Source organism: Helianthus annuus, chromosome 16 (genome assembly GCF_002127325.2).
Source record: "Helianthus annuus cultivar XRQ/B chromosome 16, HanXRQr2.0-SUNRISE, whole genome shotgun sequence".
Classification (NCBI taxonomy): domain Eukaryota; kingdom Viridiplantae; phylum Streptophyta; class Magnoliopsida; order Asterales; family Asteraceae; genus Helianthus; species Helianthus annuus.
Window position 1 is genome coordinate 27,141,638 of NC_035448.2, and position 11,978 is coordinate 27,153,615.

The following is an 11,978-nucleotide window of genomic DNA, read 5'->3' on the forward strand; positions in this document are numbered from 1 at the left end:
ATGGTATTCTCAAGCCTTGATGATGGTTATTCAATGTATGTTAAGTATGCCAAGGAGTGTGGGTTTTCAGTCAGGAAAGGGACTACAAAGACAAACTCTAAAGGTGTCTTACATATTAAGTATTTCTTGTGTACGAGAGCTGAGGTATATAAGGACAAGAAAGTTGATACGTTGGACCCCAATCAAAAGGAGCGAATAATGCGATATAACTTTTCAAAGAGGACTGATTGTGGTGCACTGTTATGTGTACTTTTTGAGGATGGATTTTGGAAGGTGTATAAGTTTGTCGAGGAGCACAATCATGAACTTGTTGAACATCCTGATAAGCATTTTCTTCCAACTGAACGACACCTCACTCAGCTCCAGAAGCATGTTATACACAGCATGTCTAAGCTGAATTTGGGTCTTGTCAAGGTGTTTAATGTTATGAATACTTGTTTTAGCGGTTTTGAAGACGTGGGTGCAAGTAAAGTTGAATTTAAGAACTATAAGAGGCAAATTAACTTGTTCATAGGGGAATATGACGCTGATATGGTTGTGAAACATTTGAATGAAAAAAAAACATTCCCAGCCTAATTTCTCGTATGATTACATCACAGACGAAGAGAATCGTTTGAACGGTCTTTTTTGGTGTGACGATCAAACCAAACGTAATTACCACGTGTTTGGTGATGTGATTTCGTTTGACGCCACGTATCGTTCCAACAAGTAATATTTTATAATTCAACTTCTTTGTTTTTGGCGTTTTATTAATTTACATGCAATGGCGTTTTTATATTTTACATGCAATGGCGTTTTATTAGCTTACATGCAATGGCGTTTTACTAGTTTACATTCAATGGCGTTTTATTATTGTTTCATTTCTCATGGTGTTTTCATATGCAGATACTCTATGGTGTTTGTACCGTTCACTGGTATAGACAATCATCACTGTAATGTTACATTTGGTGCAACATTGTTGGCGTCGGAAACTGCTGATATGTATATTTGGTTGTTAAGAGTTTTTCTAAAAGCTGTTGGTTCTCAACCAAAAGTTGTTGTCACTGACCAAGATCCAGCGATGAAGAAGGCTATTTCCGTTGTATTTGTTGACACGAGGCATCGGTTATGCATGTGGCATGTGATGCATAAACTTTCTCTGAAGGTTGTTATGCTTTTTTATCTTTGGCGTTTAGGATACACTGCGTTTTAAAATACATGGCGTTTTGTACCTTTTTACTGTTTTTTTAATTAAGTTTTGTCTTTTGTTTTTTTTTATTTATGCATGGCGTTTTCATGTTATTTATAGGTTGGTGTTAGGCTATGCAATTCCACCAATTTTAAAGAACGTATTTGTGGTGTTGTGTGGACGGATATTCTCACACCTGAAGAGTTTGAATCAGAATGGGAAGTGGTTATCGCAGAATTCAATTTAGAAGATAATGACTGGCTATCTGATATTTTTGCACTTAGGGAATCTTGGATCCCTGCATACTATAGAATGGAGCATATGTATGGTCTTATGCGAACGACATCCAGGTCGAAGAGTGAGAATCATTTTTTTGGTCAAGTGTGCAATTCGAAAGCTACTCTTGTTGAGTTCATGACGCATTATGAGACTGCAATAGAAGCATAGCGTCACACACATCGTAAAAATGATCATGAATCTCGATACAAAAGACCCCAGTTGAAGAGTAATTACAAATTGTTTGGAAGGGCAAGCTGTTGATATATACACAAAAAGTGTTTTTTGTGACGTTCAAGCTGAGCTTATTGGAGTTGCGGATTGCATAAATCAACGTTACGAAGATCAGCCTGATGGGTTTGTTAAGTTTTACGTAAATGACTTCCAACAGCCTGGTACATCCTTATTTGAGGTAAATAATGGCGTTTTGGTTTTTATGGTGTTTTCTGTTAATGGCGTTTTATCATATGCAATGTGTTGTTTTTTTTCTGTTTTAGACAAACATTCTATGCATGGCGTTATAGAGATATTGTTTTTGGCTTTTTCAGGTAATGTTCCGAAAGTCTGATTGCACATGCAGTTGCTCATGCAGGCGTTTTGAACAGTTTGGTTTGCTATGAGACATATATTCTATGTTTTGAGACTTATGGACATTAGGGAATTTCCAAAACAATACATTCTGAATAGATGGCGCAAAGAGGCCTCCCCAAACTGCTCTCTTGAATTCTCAATTAGTCGTGAATATATGACCGAGCTATCCTTATACAAGGATCATGTTCAATCTTATATGAAGAACGTTCAAGATATGCAGATTGTTGCTCCTCCCGCTAGTTCTAGGGATAGATTTGCCGAGATAACTAGTCAATATAAAAACGACAAGAATCCGATAAGAGTCCCTGTAGGTTATAAATCCAAAGGTTCTGGTTCTCGGAAGCGCCTGAAATCTAAACAGGAGATAGCAATCGACAAAAAGAAATCAAAGTCGAAACCCGGGGCCAAAGAAAGACAGTGTCAGAACTGCAAAGCCTATGGACACTACGCATCAACATGTAAACAGACCGTAATTAAAAGAAGATCGACAAGGTCTTCGAGAGCCAGTGAAGAGTAGTTTGCCGTTTTGTATTTGTCATTCTTATAGAACACATACAGATGGTATTTTGAGAGCCAGTGTAGAGTAGTTTGCCGTTTTTTTTATTTCAATCCTATAGAACACAGACATTTCTCAGTTTGGCGTTTTAAATCTTTTTTTTTTTTTTGCATCTTTTTCTTTTTTCTACCTCTTTGTTCATAACATGCTACTTCGAAGTTAAATAACAAACAATATAAGATCGGGCAAGGAAATCAAACGCCAAAAAAAAAAAAAACAATAACGCCACTAAATAAAACTTCCATAAACTTCTAACTTTGGTCGTGCTAAACTCAATAATGTTTTGCTGAACGAAATGGATAACATTGTTAATCCTCAGTCAAGAAAGATGTGTAACAATGTTATCCATCCTGTTTAGCTAAACTTTATAGAGAACAAAAACAGAATCTCCATGAAATGGCTTTTTTGAAGTTTTGTGGTTTTTGTATGTTTTGGCGTTTATATTGAGGATCTTGCTCATTACATAGAGCGAAAGTTTATTCAGAAAATAGTGTATATCAAGGAAACATGGATTTGAATCTTTGATATTTTGGTTTTTTTGGCGTTTATAAGATGAATGGTACAGAGGAAAATATAGGTTTTGTGGTTTTGGTGTGGATTTCAGTAGTTATGAGAGTTTGTTTATATAGGAAGTTTTTGGCGCGTATTTTAGGCGCGATTTTTATTTACAGTAAATGCTAGTAATAAAGTTCCGTCGTTTTAGTACTGTTTGTTCAGATTTATCGGTTAAAAACAAAGTTTGGCGTTTTATACCTATGGCGTTATATTATGATGAAGTCTGCTATGTGTTGTGGCGGGATTTTAAAAGCGTGAGTTTGACGTTTTATGTCACACCCCCAAAATCCACAAGCGGAGCATCACCGCATGGAGGCGTGACTGACCAGGATCAAGCCACCAATCATATTGAACAACGTAATTAAATAATAAAACCAACCACAATATAATTGGTGTCTAAAAGAAAGTAACCAACTTTAAGTTAACAGCGGAAGCATATAAAGTAAAACCCAAACGTAGGTAATAAGTTCATAAGTTTGAATGTTTAACATGGATCTCAACAGTCCATGTCCCACAACGATCACTCCTCCCTGTGCAAGCTCCATAAGTACCTAACGACCTGCAAGGCATGTAACAACGAGTCAACAACAAAGTTGAGCGAGTTCACTGTTGGATGTTCATTTTAAGTTGTTCCAAAAACATAGTTTTCCTTTAGCTGGCTTACTTGCCATGGGGGGTTACCCCATAGTTGAAATCGTGATTTGTTTAATTCCATTTACTCTGGCCATCTAGCCGTGGGGGTTTCCCCATGTTTACACTACTAGACCGTTACCATATCGACAACTGATGAACAATAGTTGTGCCCTACGTCAATGTCTATCATCATTGACAGTTTGCCATGATCCATTAGTACACGCCCGTCCGAACGGAACGGTGTGAGGTTTGTCGAACCTATTAGTGCTATTAACTAATGACCCGCTCGCCATCGGCCTCGGCGATTAAGTCGATATAAAATGAGGGACTTAATGATAGAGTTTTGGCTAGTAAGTTTAAGGTTGTTGTACTACCCAAGGAGGAAAAACGCACCTATTCTACCCAAGGAGAATACGCAAGATTAATATTGGCATCCTACCCATGGATGATGGCGGTACATATCCTACCCATGGAGGATATGTAGGTTTCATTTTAGTTCCTTAACCCATTCCCAACCACCGGGAATTCTATGCCTTGTAGAAAGTGTGAACTCACCTTGGTTTGCTAGGTAGATAAACAAAATGGTCACTTGAGTTATATGTGGTCAACCACGTCCTAACATGGTTACATACAAGTCAGGTCTAGGTTCAAGTAGTGCACATAAGTTTTACACATAGACTAACAGGTTACAACACGTAGTGATCATGACATCACGTTAACAGTCAAATAAATAACATATCCGAACTTGTGCAACTCAAACGATTGGGCTCGCATAAGTCTAACAGCCTTGTGCGATACACCCATAGAAGCCCAATAATACTCAGCCCAACCTGTTGTGCGTCCAGCACATCTTGTGCGACTCGCAACGGGTTGTGCGATTAGAAACCAACCCGGCCCAAACTAATAAGTGACCCAACATGTATACGGCCCAAACAATTAGCAGAATCCACTAGTGCGAATCATGCGAACTTGTGCGACTAAGTTAGGCCACACGGCCCAACAATGTAACAACTTAAGCAACTGTGTGTGTGGCCCAAGGCTTGTGCGATCGGCATTGTCTTGTGCGATCCACAAGTCTTGTGCAATCATGCAGTCCTTGCTTGTATAATGTGCTTAAACAGTTGCACCAATCTTGTGCGACTGTTTTGTGCGATAGCCCTTGTGCGTCCGGCTTGTGCGACCAGATCAGATCTTGTGTGATCTGATCTTGTGCGATTTAGGAAGTCTTGTGCGATCAGTCTTATTATCCGTAATTTATGGAAATCAGTAATATCCTTCCTTAAATCATGCAATCAGTTACTCAATTTCCATTTACTTTGAAATATTCAATTAACAGTTTTCTAATCATGCAATAATCGATCAAACCAAGCAATTTTCATTAAATTCACATGAACCCTAACAATTTATCTAATCGTAACACCTAAGCATATTAACATGGTTCATGTTCTTGATCACTAGCATGCATACTATCATAACAATACTACAAATCATTCACATATAAACACATTACAGCCGATTAGCAAGCATTCGGTTAACAATTATCTTTAGCATTAATCGATTAATAATTCCTATCATGATCTAATCATACTATACACATGCGCCGAATAACAAACACTAAATTCCAGCGCAATCAATTGTGAAGCATTCTTAAGCTATCATATAGAACCACATCGATTACAACATCATTCTATCATATAACCAATAATAAGAACACTAACCGATTAGAAGGTAGAACGAAAAGGGTGATCCAATTCAAGGAATAATCTTCGATGGAGAGGGGATGTTTGCCGTCGGCTTCGAGAGAGGGAAAGAGAGCGAGTAGGGTTTGTGTGTGTTGTGTTTTGCAATTAATGAGGAACACCCTCCTACCCTAGGTGATTGTATGCGCATAAAAGGAGTGGGCCGAACCCATCATGGGCTGCCCTTGGTTCGGATACAAAGAGTGTGGCCCGAATGGGCTTGTGCGATCGGCCAAGTGTTGTGCATTTGGGCTCGTTTTGTGTGATCATATTACATACATACATGCATTACACATAATTACATAACATTAAATTAATCATCAAAGTTGACATAATTACATATCGTGCACACCGGTTACATCAAGGTATGAAAAGAGGTTTGAAATACGAGTTGTCATATTATCCCCAAGTTGAAAGAAATTTCGTCCCGAAATTTAGCACATACTCACTGAGGAAGCTAGTTAAGTTGCATGGTTTTCCTGATTTTCCTTGGGTGTCACATCCTTCCCCTGTTGGTTTGGAATTTCGTCCCAAAATTCCGCAATAGCTTCAGCCTCAGTAGTGGTTGCACTTTTCTCAAACAATTGGGGATACTTTTGTTTCATCTGGTCTTCTCGTTCCCAGGTAAACTCTGGGCCACGACGGGAGTTCCAACGAACTCGAACAAGGGGTATTCTGGTACGCTTGAGAACCTTAACGTCTCGGTCTGTAATTTCTACAGGTTCTTCGACGCGCAACTGCTCGTCGATAGTGAGTTCCTTCAAAGGAACTATGAGGGTCTCATCTGAAAGGCACTTCTTCAGATTCGACACGTGAAATACGTTGTGAACTCCACTGAATTCTGCGGGTAGCTTTAGTTTCTAGGCCACTTTGCCTATTTTCTCGATGATGTCGAAAGGTCCAACATATCGCAGGTTAAGTTTGCCTCGCTTACCAAAACGAACAACACCTTTCCAAGGTGAGACTTTGAGTAGCACTCGATCCCCAACCTGGAATTCGAGTGGTTTCCTGCGCTTATCAGCGTAGCTTTTCTGACGGTCACGAGCTGCCGTCATTCGTTGCCGTATCTGAGCAATCCTTTCTGTTGTGTCTACCACAAGTTCTGGGCCAGTGATCTGGCTGTCACCAATCTCTGCCCAACAAAGAGGTGATCAACATTTACGCCCGTATAATGCCTCAAACGGAGCAGCCTGGATACTGGTGTGGTAACTGTTATTATACGAAAACTCCACTAACGGTTAGATGCTTTTCCCAGCCGTTACCAAAGTCGATTACACATGCCCTAAGCATGTCTTCAAGGGTTTGGGTGGTGCGTTCAGACTGCCCATCCGTTTGTGGATGATAAGCGGTGCTCATGTCTAAACGTGAGCCAAAGGATTTGTGCATAGCTTGCCACAACTCAGAAGTAAAGCGTGCATCCCTGATGTTCTCTGCTTTCAATGCTTCAACCTGAGCATCTCGTATCTGAGTAGGAAGACTAGATTGGATGGTAAGTTGTAATGCTCGCACACGCTTAGGTGTAGTATCCTTTCGACTGAGGGCGTCAGCCACAACATTGGCTTTGCCCGGATGGTACTTGATTGCGCATTCATAATCATTCAAGAGCTCGACCTATCGACGCTGTCGCATGTTTAACTCCTTTTGCTTGAAGATATGCTTGAGACTCCTGTGATCGGTGTAAATGGTGCACTTGGTACAGTACAGGTAATGTCTCCATATCTTAAGAGCAAAAACCACTGCTCCTAATTCCAAGTCGTGCATAGTGTAATTCCTTTCGTGAACTTTAAGTTGGCGTGACGCGTAAGCAATGACCTTGTCACATTGCATCAACACGCAACCAAGTCCCTGAATCGATGCGTCACAATAACCACAAAATCATCTGTGCCCTCAGGCAATAAGAGAATAGGTGCGCTACAAAGTCTATCCTTTAAGTGCTGAAACGCAGTTTCCTGTGCATCACCCCAACGATAGGTGACACCTTTCTGAGTTAGCGAAGTGAGAGGTTGCGCAATCTTGGAGAAATCCTTGATAAACCTTCTGTAGTAGCCCGCCAAACCCAAGAATTGGCGGATTTCTGTTGGTGTACGGGGTGCAGGCCAGTTCTTCATCGAGTCTACCTTGGATGGATCAACATGAATCCCATCCTTGTTTACCATGTGGCCTAGGAAATGGACTTCACGAAGCCAAAAGTCACATTTCGAAAACTTGGCATAAAGCTGCTCTGCTCGAAGAAGTTTCAAAATAAGTCGCAGATGTTGCTCGTGTTCCTCCTGACTCTTGGAATAGATCAGAATGTCGTCGATGAAAACAATGACGAACTTGTCCAAGTAAGTTTTGCACACTCGGTTCATAAGATCCATGAAGACCGCAGATGCGTTTGTCAGTCCGAAAGGCATGACCAAAAACTCGTAGTGTCCATAACGAGTTCTAAATGCTATTTTGGAGACATCCTCGTCTCGGACTCTCAACTGATGATATCCCGATCTCAGATCAATCTTTTAGTAGAAGCTCGACCCTTGCAGCTGGTCGAACAGGTCATCAATACGCGAGAGAGGATAACGATTCTTCACGGTCACCTTGTTGACCTCACGATAGTCAATACACATTCTAAAGGTACCGTCTTTCTTCTTCACAAACAAAACTGGAGCTCCCCTGGGCGAAGAGCTAGGACGTATGAAACCCTTATCCAAGAGTTCTTGTAGTTGCGTAGATAGTTCTTCCAATTCTGATGGAGCTAAGCGATACGGTGCACGAGCTATTGGTGCTGCTGCAGGAGCTAGCTCGATTTGAAACTCGACCTGACGATGAGGCAGAAGACCAGGTAATTCCTCAGGAAATACCTCAGGGAAGTTGCGTACAATAGGAATATCTTCCATCTTCTTTTCCTTCAATGAAGTGTCAGTCACGAGAGCTAGAATAGCGGTGTGGCCCTTTCGCAAACACTTCTAGGCCTTAAGGAAAGAGATGATGCTCACGACGGCACCACTCTTGTCGCCATTAATCACGAGAGGTTCATCACTAGAACGAGGAATGCGGACGATTTTCTCCTTGCAAAGTATCTCCGCTCGATGTTAGGATAACCAATCCATCCCAATAACAACGTCGAAACTACCCAGAACGATAGGAATTAGGTCGATAGAGAAGGTCTGTCCAGCTAAGACGAGAGTACAACCCTTAACTATGTGTGTGGCTTCAAGACTTTTACCGTTTGCTAGTTCTACAGTGTGCTTGGTGTTCAAAAGTGTTGGAGTACGTTTAAGCATCTGACAAACTTTTAAAGACACATAGCAAGTATCGGCACCCGAATCAAATAAAACAGTAACATAAAAGTCATCCAGTAGAAACTTACCCATCACAATGTTGGGATCATTCCTTGCATCACCTTGCCCAATCACGAACGCTCGTCCCCTGGCACCATTGCCTTCATTGTTTCCCCCGTTGTTTCTATTTCCCTGGTTGTTGTTGTTCTAATTCTGGTTCAACTGGGGGTAGTTTCTCTTGAAGTGACCTTCAGCACCATACTAAAAACATCCTTTATTGCCCTGCTGTTGCTGCTGCTGTTGGTTCTGTGGAGCTTGTGGCTGTTGTTGGCGATTTTGATTTGCTGGTCGTGCGCCCCTGCAATCCTTTGCTTCATGACCAAACTTGTTACACCTCAGACAATGACCCTTGTTGCACTGCCCACTATGATTCTGGTTGCATCGGTTACACTTGGGGTGGTTCCCTCGGTATCCACCATGTCCTTGACTACCAGAAGATTGCTGACCAGGGCTCTGGTAGTCATCAGTCTTTCGCTGATAAGACTGAGACTGAGCTGATGTTGAACCCTTGCTGGAGACTCCCTCCCATTTGCGTTTGTCGTCGCTGGGGGCATCAGGAGTAGTAGTAGTAACACCAATACGCTTGGGCAGCCTGTTCTGCTCGACTGCCTGATCAGTGAGACGATGAGCCAAACGGATAACTTGCTGAATGGTTCCAAGGTTAGCTGAAGTCACATGACTCTGAATCTCTGGCACTAAACCTTTGAGGTACAGCTCGATATGTTTGATAGGAGGATCTACCATAGCAGGGCACAAGATAGCCAGTTCGTTCGGTCTTTTCGTGTACGCTTCAATTTCCGACCCCGTCATCTTTAAGTTGAAGAACTCTACTTCCAGCTTGTGGATGTCATCACGATTGCAGTACTCTTCTTTGATCAAATCCTTGAAGTCGTTCCATGGGGTGGCATTAGCAGCAACTATCCCCAGCATTTGAACCTGAGCGTTCCACCATGTGAGCGCTACACCTTCGAGAGTACCAGTAGCATACTTCACCCTACGAGCCTCAGGGCATTCACACATCTCGAAAACATATTCGAGCTTCTCGAACCAGTGGAGGAGACCTACAGCTCCTTCAGTGCCGTTGAAAGTAGCAGGTCGGCAGTCCATAAAAGTTTTGAAGGTAGACACGGGAGGCTGAGCATGTTGACCTGTCGTGTGTGTAAGAAGAGACAAGGTTAAGCACAGGTGTTGGGTGCACGAGAGTAGGATTTAAAGATCCTAGAGTAAATTGCAATGGCAGGTTATACCTCCTGCCTGAGCGGCTGCGAGCGCTGCAGTAACTTGCTCATTGATTAAAGCCGTCAGCTGGGCTTGAGTTAGGTTGATACGTCCACTCATGATCTTCACAATAAAGAGACCATGGGTGAGAAAAGTGTCGTGACAATATGTAAGTGTGGAGTGACAGAAGAGGGTAAGCACGCAATGAGTGTCTAACAACAATTGCTACGTTAATCAAAGCATACCATGAACAATGTACTATGTAACTAACAAGTAGGTAATATAAACATAAACCATATCACCTAGAAGGTTGAGTCTTGCACGTGGAGCGAAGCATCGTTGTGGATCGTTGAGCACTGTACATGTTATAGTCTGGTTTTGTCAAAAAGCTTTTCCCTTTTTAAAACCAAGTTCACTATAACCAACGGCTCTGATACCAATCTATCACACCCCCAAAATCCACAAGCGGAGCATCACCGCATGGAGGCGTGACTGACCAGGATCAAGCCACCAATCATATTGAACAACGTAATTAAATAATAAAACCAACCACAATATAATTGGTGTCTAAGAGAAAGTAACTAACTTTAAGTTAACAGCGGAAGCATATAAAGTAAAACCCAAACGTAAGTAATAAGTTCATAAGTTTGAATGTTTAACATGGATCTCAACAGTCCATGTCCCACAACGATCACTCCTCCATGTGCAAGCTCCATAAGTACCTAACGACCTGCAAGGCATGTAACAACGAGTCAACAACAAAGTTGAGCGAGTTCACTGTTGGATGTTCATTTTAAGTTGTTCTAAAAACATAGTTTTCCTTTAGCTGGCTTACTTGCCGTGGGGGGGGGGGGGGGGGGTTACCCCATAGAAGCCCAAAAATACTCGGCCCAACCCGTTGTGCGTCCAGCACATATTGTGCGACTCACAACGGGTTGTGCGATTAGAAACCAACCCGGCCCAAACTAATAAGTGACCCAACATGTATACGGCCCAAACAATTAGCAGAATCCACTAGTGCGAATCATGCGAACTTGTGCGACTAAGTTGGGCCACACGGCCCAACAATGTAACAACTTAAGCAACTGTGTGTGTGGCCCAAGGCTTGTGCGATCGGCGCTGTCTTGTGCGATCCACAAGTCTTGTGCAATCATGCAGTCCTAGCTTGTATAATGTGCTTAAACAGTTGCACCAATCTTGTGGACTGTTTTGTGCGATAGCCCTTGTGCGTCCGGCTTGTGCAACCAGATCAGATCTTGTGTGATCTGATCTTGTGCGATTTAGGAAGTCTTGTGCGATCAGTCTTATTATTGGTAACTTATGGAAATCAGTAATATCCTTCCTTAAATCATGCAATCGGTTACTCAATTTCCATTTACTTTGCAATATTCAATTAACAGTTTTCTAATCATGCAATAATCGATCAAACCAAGCAATTTTCATTAAATTCACATGAACCCTAACAATTTATCGAATCGTAACACCTAAGCATATTAACATGGTTCATGTTCTTGATCACTAGCATGCATACTATCATAACAATACTATAAATCATTCGCATATAAACACATTACAGCCGATTAGCAAGCATTCGGTTAACAATTATCTTTAGCATTAATTGATTAATAATTCCTATTATGATCTAATCATACTATACACATGGGCGGAATAAGAAACACTAAATTCCATCACAATCAATCGCGAAGCATTCTTAAGCTATCATATAGAACCACATCGATTACAACATCATTCAATCATACAACCAATAATAAGAACACTAACCGATTAGAAGGTAGAACGAAAAGGGTGATCCGATTCAAGGAATAATCTTCGATTGAGAGGGGATGTTTGTCGTCGGCTTCGAGAGAGGGAAAGAGAGCGAGTAGGGTTTGTGTGTGTTGTGTTTTGCAAGTAATGAGGAA

The 11,978-nt window shown here is 41.5% G+C and overlaps 1 protein-coding gene across 1 annotated transcript; it reads left to right on the top strand.

Moving 5' to 3' along the window:
* Positions 1 to 1,615, top strand: LOC110919127 (protein FAR1-RELATED SEQUENCE 2-like). Its single transcript, XM_022163408.1, has 3 exons — positions 1 to 494; positions 886 to 1,144; positions 1,289 to 1,615. Exons 1-3 carry the CDS (start codon positions 1 to 3, stop codon positions 1,613 to 1,615), a joined length of 1,080 nt encoding a protein of 359 aa, XP_022019100.1.
* Positions 1,616 to 11,978: the final 10,363 nt, after the last annotated feature.